The sequence below is a fragment of the Theropithecus gelada genome, chromosome 10 (genome assembly GCF_003255815.1).
Source record: "Theropithecus gelada isolate Dixy chromosome 10, Tgel_1.0, whole genome shotgun sequence".
NCBI lineage: Eukaryota > Metazoa > Chordata > Mammalia > Primates > Cercopithecidae > Theropithecus > Theropithecus gelada.
This window is the reverse complement of record NC_037678.1, coordinates 75319529-75331599: the sequence shown is the minus strand read 5'-3', so window position 1 is coordinate 75331599 and position 12071 is coordinate 75319529. Positions and strand designations below refer to the sequence as shown.

Here is a 12071-nt window from a genome sequence, read left to right as displayed (position 1 = left end):
CCTCAACATCCCAAGTAGCTGGGACCACAGGCATGTCCCGCCACACCTGGCTACTGATTTTTTTAATTTTGTAGAGACAGGGTCTCTGTTGCCCAGGCTAGTCAGGGACTCTTGGGCTCAAGGAATCCTTCTGCCTTGGCCTCCCAAAGTGCTGGGATTATAGGTGTGAGCCACTGCAGCAGGCTCCGACCTCTCTTTTTTTTTTTGAGATGGAGTCTCACCCTGTTGGCCCAGGCTGGTGCGCAAAATGGCACCATCTAGGCTCACTGCAACTTCTGCCTCCCGGGTTCAAGCAATTCTCTTGCCTCAGGCTCCCGAATAGCTGGGATTACAGGCACGCACCACCACGCGTGGCTAATTTTTTTGTATCTTTAGTAGAGACGGGGTTTCACCACGTTGGCCAGGCTGGTCTCGAACTCCTGACCTCATGATCCACCTGCCTCAGCCTCCCAAAGTGCTGGGATTACAGATGTGAGCCACCGCGCCCAGCCCTCTATCTCTTAATACTGTTAAAATGGTTATTAGGTTTCAAGATGAGTTTGGGAGGGAACAGATATTCAGTCTATAGCAAGACCCATTCTCCCCAAAATAAGCAATAAATTTAATGTACTTTCAATTAGCTTCACAATAGCATTGATTGATTGATTGATTGAGAGAGAGAGAGAGAGACTGACAGGGTCTCACCCTGTTGCCCAGGCTGGAGTGCAGTGGTGCGATTAGGGCTCACTGCTCCTGGGCTCAGGTGATCCTCCCACCTCAGCCCGCTAAGTAGCTGGGACCATAGACATGCACCACCATGCCAAGCTAATTTTTATATTTTTCGTAGAGACGGGGTTTTACCTGTCGTCCGGGCTGATCTTGAACGCCTGAGCTCAAGTGATCTGCCCACCTCTGCCTCCCCAAGTGCTGGGATTACAGGCATGAGTTACTGTGCCCGGCCCAATAGAATATTTTAAAGACTTGTTTAGGCCGGGCGCGGTGGCTGAAGCCTGTAATCCCAGCACTTTGGGAGGCCGAGACGGGCGGATCACGAGGTCAGGAGATCGAGACCATCCTGGCTAACACAGTGAAACCCCGTCTCTACTAAAAATACAAAAACTTAGCCGGGCGAGGTGGCAGGCGCCTGTAGTCCCAGCTACTTGGGAGGCTGAGGCAGGAGAATGGCGTGAACCCGGGAGGCGGAGCTTGCAGTGAGCTGAGATCCGGCCACTGCACTCCAGCCTGGGTGACAGAGCGAGACTCCGTCTCAAAAAAAAAAAAAAAAAAAAAAAAAGACTTGTTTAGCTGAAAAAAAGATTTTATAAGAATAGCCTTGAAAATATTAAAGAGGGGCCGGGCGCGGTGGCTCAAGCCTGTAATCCCAGCACTTTGGGAGGCCGAGACGGGTGGATCACGAGGTCAGGAGATCGAGACCATCCTGGTGAACACGGTGAAACCCCGTCTCTACTAAAAAATACAAAAAACTAGCCGGGCGAGGTGGCGGGCGCCTGTGGTCCCAGCTACTCGGGAGGCTGAGGCAGGAGAATGGCGTAAGCCCGGGAGGCGGAGCTTGCAGTGAGCCGAGATCGCGCCACTGCACTCCAGCCTGGGCGACAGAGCGAGACTCCGTCTCAAAAAAAAAAAAAAAAAAAAAAAAGAAAATATTAAAGAGGAAGAATAATGATGAAAATATTGCCCTAGCATATATGAATTAGTGGTATGCTAATTTATATGTAATGTATGTATGTAAAAATACAAAAAAATTAGTTGGGTGTGGTGGCACATGCCTGTAGTCCCAGCTACTGGGGAAGCTGGGGCAGGAGAATCAGTTGAACCCGGGAGGTGGAGGTTGCAGTGAGCTGAGATGGCGCCACTGCACTCTAGCCTGAAGACAGAGCAGGACTCTGTCTCAAAAAAAAAAAGTGACTCTGAAAAAGGTAGAACTTTAAGACAGTGGAGAAAGAATTTTATAAATGCTGTTGGAATAGTTGACTAAATTGGAAAAACCATTTTAGGTTTTTTTTCCATGCCATAAATTCAAGATGGATTAAACATTTAAATTTAAGGTACAAAACTACGCAAATGACAGAGAATATAAGTGGGTATTTCTGTCATCTGATGTGGGGAAACCAAAGATAGAAATCGTAAAGCAGGGGCACAAACTCAGTGCCAACAGAAGCCAGGCAAGAAATTGAATCAGCCAAATACACTTGGTAGAAAGCAAAATCATGAATCCATCAATTTATTTTATTTTGTTTTTTTGATAGAGGTAGAAATATTTACATTGAGGAAAATAACAGCCTAAGCACAAATGGCAACCTGCATTTGGTCCAGAATTAGGAAGTGATAAGGAGTGGTAGAAATGGTGACAAATGGCGATTCTGTTGACATAGGGCCAGGCACACTTACACTGTAACCCATGAGCATTCAGCACCGCACACCCCCCAACACACACACACACACACACACACACACACACACACATTGCGCAACATGGCAGCCTGGGAGCAGAGGCCACTCAGCTCCAGGCTGTTTTTGCGGTGCAAGAATGGAGCCCAGGGTTATTAGATCTGACCTTTTTCTGTATAGAGCTGGAAATTGCTAATTTTATGTTAAATCTCCCAAATCTAAATTATCTTAATCTTTAAAACTTTGTATAGGCCAAAGTACTTTTTCAGGCCAGATTCAGTCCAGAGGCCTTGGGTTTATGAACTGTGCTGTAAAGTTGTGGTTTTAGTTTCCAGATTATGCTTACACCTTTAAATGAGTTGGGATGCTTTCCATCATTTTTTTCTATACTCTGGATCAGTTTACAGTAGTTCCCCCTTATTTTCAGTTTCGCTTTCTGCAGTTTCAGTTACCCATGGTCAACTGTAGTCTGAAAATATTAAATGGAAAATTCCCAAAACAATTTGTAAGTTTTAGATTGTTCACCATTCTGAATAGTGTAATGAAATCTCAAGCTGTTGTGCTCACTGCATCTCATCTAGGACGTGGATCATCCTGTGCCCAGTGTCTACATGCTGTGTACACTACCTGCCCATTAGGGTCTTGGTTATCAGTTCAAAAAAACACAGGGCTCGGTACTATCCAGGTTTTCAGGCATCCAGTGGGGGTCTGTGAACACCGTCGATAAGCAGGGACTACTGTACATAGCAGACTGCTTATCTATGCAAGTTTGGCGAGTTCTACCTTCATTGCCATTAGGGTCTGAAGCCTTTTTTGTGAAGATATTTCTATATTTTCAAGTTTTCTTCTTGAGCCAGCTTTGGTTATATTCCTATAAAGTCTATTCTAGATTTTAAAACTAGTACTCAAATTATCTCATGGATGTTTTTAAATCTCTGCATAAGAATATTTTTTATCTGTCTCATTCTTAGTGTTTTGGTTAGTTGATTTCAATTCCTTTCATTGTTTTGTTTTAATTCATACATTTTTGTTTGACCTTTATTAATTCCTTCTTCTGGCTTATTTTGTTTGATTTGTTCTTTTTCTACTTTCCAGAATTGAATTCTTGTGTCCATTTATTTTCATTATTATTTTTTAGATTGATAATACAATCAGTTACACTTCCACACCTACACGGTAGCCTGTAAGAATACTTTTCCCACGTTGAAGGTTATGGATTTTTCTCTCAGTATGAGACTTTTTTCCCACAATGTGATTAACTTTCAAATGGTCTGTGATTTGTTTTAGTTACTTACTAGACAGAAGTTATTTTATTTTATTTTATTTTATTGAGGTGGAGTTTCACTCTTGTCACCTAGATTGGAGTGCAATGGCACAATCTCTGCTCACTGCAACCTCCGCTTCCTGGATTCAAGGGATTCTCCTGTCTCAGCCTCCTGAGTAGCTGGGATTACAGGCACCCACCACCACACCTGGCTAATTTTTGTATTTTTAGTAGAGACGGGGTTTCACCATGTTGGCCATGCTGGTCTCGAACTCCTGACCTCAGGTGATCTGCCCACCTTGGCCTCCCAAAGTGCTGCACTGAGATTACAGCTATGAGCCACCACACCCGGCCTAAAGTCATTTTAAAGATTATTTTTTAAATTTATAAGTAGTTTCCTTTTGTTTATCTTTTTATTGAGTTAATTTTACACATTGTAGTCACATATTGTGGCCTCTAAGAGCTCTGTTCTTTGGACTGTTCCTATGGCATAATAAATAATTTATCTAAATGTAGATGTTCCAGATTCATTTGAAAAGGTGTTTTCTTTGTTAAGACACAAAGTTATTTATACATACACACACACTCTATATAGATAAAATACAAAAATTAGCTGGGTGTGGTGGCGCACACCTGTAATCCCAGCTACTCAGGATGCTGAGGTTGCAGTGAGCCGAGATGGCACCACTGCACTCTAGCCTGGGCGAGAGAGTGAGACTCCATCTCAAAAAAAAAAAAATCTAGTTTTATTCATTTCATAGTGTTTGGAATACAACAAAGTATTAACTACAGTTTCCCTATTGCACTATAAAATACTAGAACTTATTCTTTGTATCTGACTGTATTTTTGTACCCATTAACTGACTTCTCTTCATCCTAGAGTCTTTCTGGGGTTTTTGTGTGTGTGCCAAATGGTGGGAGCTAGAGCCTTTTTAAATAGGAGGATTTAAACCACTTATTTTTCTCATGATTGAGTTTTCATTTTGTTCCTACCGTTTTATTTTATATTTCTATCATTTGCTTTCTTATGACTCCCCTTCTTCCCCTTTTTACCCTATATTTTGCTGAAATTATCCAGATTTCTTTGCTGCTTTTTCCTCTCTGCTAGTTATGAAAATTACATGTACTATTTGTGGCTCCCTACATTTTAAAATACATATTTAGATTTATACTTCTGTAACAACTTTTTAAATTAAGTAGTTATAACTTTTCAAAATAAAACTATTAGCACAACTTAACTTTCTTCTCCCCATTCATCTTCCATGCTTTGCTGACATAATCTGAAGCCTTAATCTAGATTACTGTGGGGGGTTTTAATTAGTGGAATGATTACATACCTATATAGAGAGAAAGAAGTGTACTTATGTGTCTAAAAATGTCTTTTTCCTTCTTTCTTTCTTTTTTTTCTATACAAATGAAAGATAGTTTGGCTGGATATACAGTTCTAGCATCACAGTTCTTTTCCATCAGACCTGTATAGATGTTGCTCCATTGTATATTTTTTAATTAAAATTTTTATTTTGAGATAACTGTAGACTCACATACAGCTATAATAAACAGTACAGAAAGATCCTATGTACTCTTTTCACAATTTCCTGTAATGATAACATCTTGTAAAACTATAGTATAATATCATAACCAGGATATTAATTTTGATACAGTCAACATACAGAAGGTTTCCATCACATCAGGGATTTCTTACAGTACATCAAGATAAGTGTACTTATACAGTATGTAACCTTTTGGGATTGGCTTTTTTCATTCACCATAATTATCTGGAAAGTGATTCTGATTATTGCATCTATCCGTAGTTTGTTTCTTTTTATTGCTGAGTGGCATTTGATGATGTGCATACCCAAGTTTGTTTAATCATTCACCCATTGAATATTTGGGTTGTTTCTAATTTTAGACCATTACAGATAGAGCTGCTATGAACATTTGTGTTGAGGTTTGTATGTGAACATAGGTCTTCACTTTCCTGGAATAAATACCCAGGAGTGCAACTGCTGAGTTGTATGGCAGTTACATGTTTAATTTTACAAGAAACTGATAAACTATTTTCCAGGGTGGCTATACCATATTATATTACCACCACCAAGATAAAATGCTCTAGTTTCTCTGCATTCTTGCCAGCATTTGGTGGTGTTACAACTTTTTACTTTAGCCATTCTGATAGGTATAATTTAGTAATTTCTCATTGTGGCTTTACATTCTATTTCCCGAATAGCTAATGATTTTGAACATACGTTTGTGTACTTATTTACCATCTGTATATTCCTTTTGGTGAAATATCTCTTTTGCCCATTTTCTAATTGAATTGTTTCCTAGGGCTGCCTTAACAAAGTGCCATAAACTGGGTGGGTTAAAACAACAGAAAATCTATTGTCTCACAATTCTGGGGTTTAGAAGTCTGAAATCAAGATGTTGGTGGCCGGGCACAGTGGCTCACACCTGTGATCCCAACACTTTGGGAAGCCAAGGTAGGCAGATCACTTGAGTCTAGAAGTTCAAGACCAGCCTGACCAACATGGTGAAACCCCGTCTCTACTAAAAATACAAAAATTAACAGAGCATAGTGGTGCGCTCCTGTAGTCCCAGCTACTAGGGAGGCTGAGGCAGGAGAATGACTTGCAAAAAATAAATAAATAAATAAATAAATAAATAAATAAATAAATAGCAAGGTTGTTCTGTCTGAGGGCTCTGAGAAAGGATTTGTTCATGCCTTTCTTCAAACTGCTGATGACAGCCAGCAATCCTTCAGTCTCTGCTTCTTATAATATCACACAGCATTCTCTCCTCCTATATCTCTCTGTCTCTTTTCCTCTTCTTATAAAGACACCAATCATATTGGATTATTCTAGTGTAACTTTAACTTCTTAATTACATCTTCAACACCCCTATTTTCAAATAAAGTCACATTCAAAGGTACTGGGAGTTACACCTTCACCATATCTTTTTGAGAACACAATTCAATCCATAATTGGTTGGTTTTTTACTATTGAGTTTTGTGTTTAGATATTAGCCCTTTGTCAGGTGTATGGTTTGCAAATATATTTTTCCTGGTCTTTTGCTTCTTTCTTCATCCTCTTGACAGAGTCTTTCAGGGCAAAAAAAAATTTTCATTTCAATGAAGTCCAATGTATCCATTTTTCCTTTTATACTCTTTGCTTTTGGTGTCAAGTCTGGAACTTTTTGCCTAATCCTAGATTCCAAATATCTTCTCGTAGGTTTTTTGTAACTATATCATTGTTTTACATTTTAAGTTTAAGTTCAGGATCTATTTTGAGTTGTTTTTTGTGTGTGAGGTTAAGATCAAGATTCAGTTTTTTTTGCCTATGGATGTCCCATTGTTCCAGCACTAATTGTTGAAAAGACTATATAGTCTCTCTATTGAGAAAGGATTGCACATTTCTCAAAAATCATTTGGGCTTATTTGTGTAGGTCTATTTCTGGGTTCTTCATTTTGTTCCATTGACCCATGTGTCTGTCCTTTTGCCAAAACCAATCAGTGTCTTTATTAGGCTACGAGTCCTTATATTGAATAGACTGATTCCTCTCCCTTTAGTCTTCTTTTTTGAAAATTGCTTTAGCTATTTTATTTCCTTGTCTTTCTGTCTACATTTGTTAAACTTGTCTATGTCTACAAGAAAAATTGCTGGGATTTTGATAGGAATTATGTTAAACCTATATATCAATTTGGAGAGAATATCTTTCCTATGCTGAGTCTTCAGATCCATGAACACAGTATGTCTCTGCATTTATTTAGATCTTACTTGACTCCTTTAATCAGCGTTTTGTCATTTTTAGCATATAAGTCCTGTACATATCTAATGTCTTATTAAATTTAATTCCTTGTATTTCTTTTTTTGAACAATGGTAAATGTCATTGTATTTATAATTTCAGTGTTCATATGTTCATTGCTAATTTATAAAAATACAGTTGATTTTTATATGTGTATCTGGTATCCTGCAACCTTGCTGAACTCATTTATTAGTTTTAGAAATTTTTTTGAAGATTCTTTGGGATTTTGTTGTTGTAGATGTTGATGTTGGCAAATAGGCGCGGTTTAATTTCTTCCTTTCTGATGTGTATGCCTTTTATTCCCTTTTCTACCTTATTGCACTGGCTAGAACTTCCAGCACTATGTTGAATAAGAGTGGTGAGAGCAGATATCCTGCCTTGTTCCCGGTCTTAGGGGGGTAAGTATTCAGTCTTTCACAATTAAGAATAATATTAGCTGTACAGTTTTTGTTGTTATTGTTTGGTTGGTTTTTGCTGGTTTGTTTTTTGTAGATGGTTTTTAACATGTTGAAGAAGTTCTCTTCCATTTCTATTTCTGGGAGTTTTTTAATTTCTGTTTGCTGATGTTTGTGAAATGTGTTTTTTTTAAATCAGTTAATATGACCATGTGATTTTTCTTCTTTAGCCATTTAATATGGGTAGATTACTTTGAGTTTTTTTTTGTTTTTTGTTTTTTTTTTTAATATTAAGCCAGCCCTGAATCTCTTGAATAAACCTTACTTGGTCATGGTGTTGTAAAACTATTTACATATTGCCAAATTCTACTTGCTAATATTTTGTTAAGAATTTTTGTGTCTCTATTTGCCAGATACTGTCTTTATCTGGTTTTGATATCAAGATCACATTGGCTTCAAAAAATGCTTTGAGAAATGTTCCCTCCCGTTCTCTGCAAAAGATTGTCAAGGATTTGTGCTCATTCTTATTTCAACTTTTGGTAGAATTCTCTGGTAAAAGCATCTTGGCCTGGAGCTTTCTTTTTTGTGAATTTTTAAATGACTATTTCAGTTTCTTTGATAGTTATAAAACTGTTCACGTTATCTATCTTATATCGGGTGAGTTTTTGTAGTTTGTGTTTTTTGAGGAATTGGTCTGTTTTATTTATATTACTAAATTTATGTCTGTATATGTGTGTATACCCTTCTTATCCTTTTGATGTCTGCAGTGTCTATAGTGATCTCTCCTATTTAATTGTTGATATAGGTAATTTGTGTCTTCTCTCTTTTTTTTTTTTTTTGTCATTCTTCCTAGAGATTTGTCAGTGTTATTGATCATTTCAAAGAACAGACTCGGGTTTTTGTTTCATTGATTTTTCTCTGTTGTTTTCCTGTTTCTCAATTTAAATTGGTTTCTGTTATTTACTATTTCTTTTTTCCTGATTAACTTGCCCTTTTTCTAGGTTCTTGATGTAGGAGTTTAGATTATTGATTTGCGATTTTCTTATTTTCTTATGTGTGCATTTAGTGCTATGAATTACCCACTCAGCACTGCTTTACCTATGTCTCTCAAATTTTGATGTGTTGTATTTTCATTTTCTTTTTTTTTATTTTGAGACGGAGTTTTGTGCATGTCACCCAGGCTGGAGTGCCATGGCATGATCTCAGCTCACTGCAACCTCCACCTCCAGTGTTCAATCAATTCCTCTGCCTCAGCCTTCCAAGTAGCTGGGATTACAGGCACCTGCCACCACACCTAGCTAATTTTTGTGTTTTTAGTAGAGACGGGGTTTCACCATGTTGGCTAGGCTGGTCTCAAACTCCTGACCTCAGGTGAACCACCCGCCTCGACCTCCCAAAGTGCTGGGATTACAGGTGTAAGCCATTGTGCCGGCTCCCCGCCCCCCCCCCTTTTTTTTTTTTTTTTTTTTTTTGAGACGGAGTCTCGCTCTGTCGCCCGGCCTGGAGTGCAGTGGCGCGATCTCGGCTCACTGCAAGCTCCGCCTCCCGGGTTCCCGCCATTCTCCTGCCTCAGCCTCCCGAGTAGCTGGGACTACAGGCGCCGGCCACCTCACCCGGCTAGTTTTTTCGTATTTTTTAGTAGAGACGGGGTTTCACCGTGTTAGCCAGGATGGTCTCGATCTCCTGACCTCGTGATCCGCCCGTCTCGGCCTCCCAAAGTGCTGGGATTACAGGCTTGAGCCACCGCGCCCGGCCATCCCCCCCTTTTTTTTTTTTAACTGAGACGGAGTCTTGCTCTGTTGTCCAGGTTGGAGTACAGCAGTGCAATGTCGGCTCACTGCAATCTCCGCCACCAGGGTTCAAGCGATCCTCATGCCTCAGCCTCCTGAGTAACTGGAACTACAGGTGCGTGCCACCACGCCCGGCTAATTTTTTTGTATTTTTAGTAGAGATGGGGTTTCACCATGTTGGCCAGTCTGGTCTTTTTTTTTTTTTGAGACAGAGTCTTGCTCTGTCGCCCAGGCTGGAGTACAGTGGCCAAATCTCAGCTCACTGCAAGCTCCACCTCCTGGGTTTATGCCATTCTCCTGCCTCAGCCTCCCGAGCAGCTGGGACTACGGGCACGCGCCACCTCGCCCGGCTAGTTTTTTGTATTTTTTAGTAGAGACGGGGTTTCACTGTGTTAACCAGGATGGTCTCGATCTCCTGACCTTATGATCCGCCTGTCTCGGCCTCCCAAAGTGCTGGGATTACAGGCTTGAGCCACCGCGCCCGGCCCGGCCAGTCTGGTCTTGAACTCCTGACCTCAGGTGATCTGCCTGCCTCGGCCTCCCAAAATGCTGGGATTACAGGCGTGAGCCACCACACCCAGCCTGTATTTTCACTTTCAATCAATTCAGTGTATTTTTTAAAATTTCTTTTAAGACCTTTTTTTAATTTATAGATTAGTTAAAAGTGTGTTGATTAGTTTCTAAGTGTTTGAATATTTTCTTGCTACCTTTCTGTTATAAATGTCTAGTTTGATTCAACTATGTCCAGTTACACACTCTATATGACTTTGATTTTTGAAAGTTTGTTTGAGATTTGTTTTATGACCAGGGATGTGGTCTGTCCTGGTGTAGGTGCCATGGGTATTTGAAAATAATGTATATTTTGCTGTTGCTCGGTAGAGTGCTCTATAAATTTTGATTAGATCCTGTTGTCTAATTGTGTTTTTGAATTTTTCTTTATCCTTGCTGGTTTTCTAGTTGTTTCATCAGTTGTTGAGAGATGGTTTTGAAGTCTTTGAGTATAATTATAGATTTGTTTATATCTCCTTTCAGTTCAGTCAGTTTTTACTTCGCAAGTTTTGCAGCTCTGTTGTTTTGTGCATGCACATTTAGGATTGCTATGTATTTTTCATGGGTTGACCATTTTATCATTATGTAATGTTTCTTTCTCTCTCTGGTAATTTTATTTGCTCTGAAGTCTGCTTTGATGTTTATATAGCCACTCCTGCTTTCTTTTGATTAATGCTTGCATTACATATCTTTTTCTGTCCTTTTCAATGTGCATGTATCATTATTTTTAAAGTGAGTTTCATGTAGACAGCATATTATTGGGTGATGTTTTTTATTTCATTCTGTCAATCTCTGTGTTTTAATTGGCGTATTTAAACCATTTATACTTAAGCTTGCCATTTTAAACTTTGTTTTGTTTGTTTTCATTGTTTTTTATTTCTGTTACTTGAATAATTTTTTGAAGTTCTTTTTGATTTTTTGTAGTGTTTCGAGTGTATGTCTTTGTATAGTTTTCTTACTGAATGCTGTAGGCATTATATTATATATGCAGCCTACTAGTATACTTTACCAGTTCAGGCTAGAAATCTTACCTCTTTTTATGTCCCTTTATCCTCCCTTATTTTTAATATGCTCATCTTAAATATTTCCTCTGAATACATTTAGAACCGGGTTGGAGAATTATAAGTTTTCTTCAACCATTGAATGTGATTTAGAAAACTCAAGAGAAGGAAGTTTATGGTATTTACCCTTATATTTGTTTACCATGTTGTTTCTTCCTTCTTGATGTTCCAAGGTTCCTTTTCTTATTTCCTTTCTGTTAAGACAGCTTCCTTTAGTCACTCTTTAAGAGTAGATCTGCTAGCAACAAATTCCCTTTGTTTTCCTTCATGCAAGGCTGTCTTGATTTCCTGTTTCATTCCTGAAGGGTATTTTTGCTGGATGTAGGATTTTGGGTTGATGGCTCTTTTCTTTCAGCACTTGAAAAATGTGTTCCTTCCTTTTGGCCTCCATTGTTTCTGATGAGAAATCTCTGCTTTCATATTATTTCCCCCAATGGTATCTCCTTAGTTGCTTTCAAGATTTTTATTGTTCTTTTAACTCAATTACCTCTGCAAAGAAAAAAAAAGATTTTGTTGTTGTTGTTGTTAGTTTTTAGAAGTTTGACTATGATGTGTCTTGTTGTAGATTTCTTTGGGTTTATTCTCTTTGGAGTTTGTTCAGCTTCTTAAATCTGTACATTTATGTACAGATTCCTCAGCTTCCCGAGTAGCTGGGATTACAGGTGCCCACCACCATGCCTGGATAATTTTTATATTTTTAGTAGAGACAGAGTTTCACCATGTTTGCCAGGCTGGTCTCAAACTCCTGACCTCAAGTGATCCACACACGTTGGCCTCCCAAAGTGCTGGGATTACAGGCATGAGCCACCGTGCCCAGCCCTG

At 39.1% G+C, this 12071-nt stretch overlaps 1 protein-coding gene across 3 annotated transcripts in view; it reads left to right on the top strand.

The window, feature by feature from the left end:
• The window catches only part of RNF24 (ring finger protein 24), a 94683-nt gene that overhangs the window by 36259 nt on the left and 46353 nt on the right, over positions 1-12071 (top strand). Inside the window, exon 1 of one of the 3 annotated variants that reach the window (XM_025398750.1) lies at positions 7790-7852. The exons of the other annotated variants lie outside the window; for them this stretch is intronic. Coding sequence (XP_025254535.1) covers positions 7797-7852 — 56 coding nt within the window. The 5' untranslated portion in view covers positions 7790-7796. Of the gene's footprint in view, positions 1-7789; positions 7853-12071 lie in introns of those variants that run through there. 3 annotated transcript variants of the gene reach the window in all.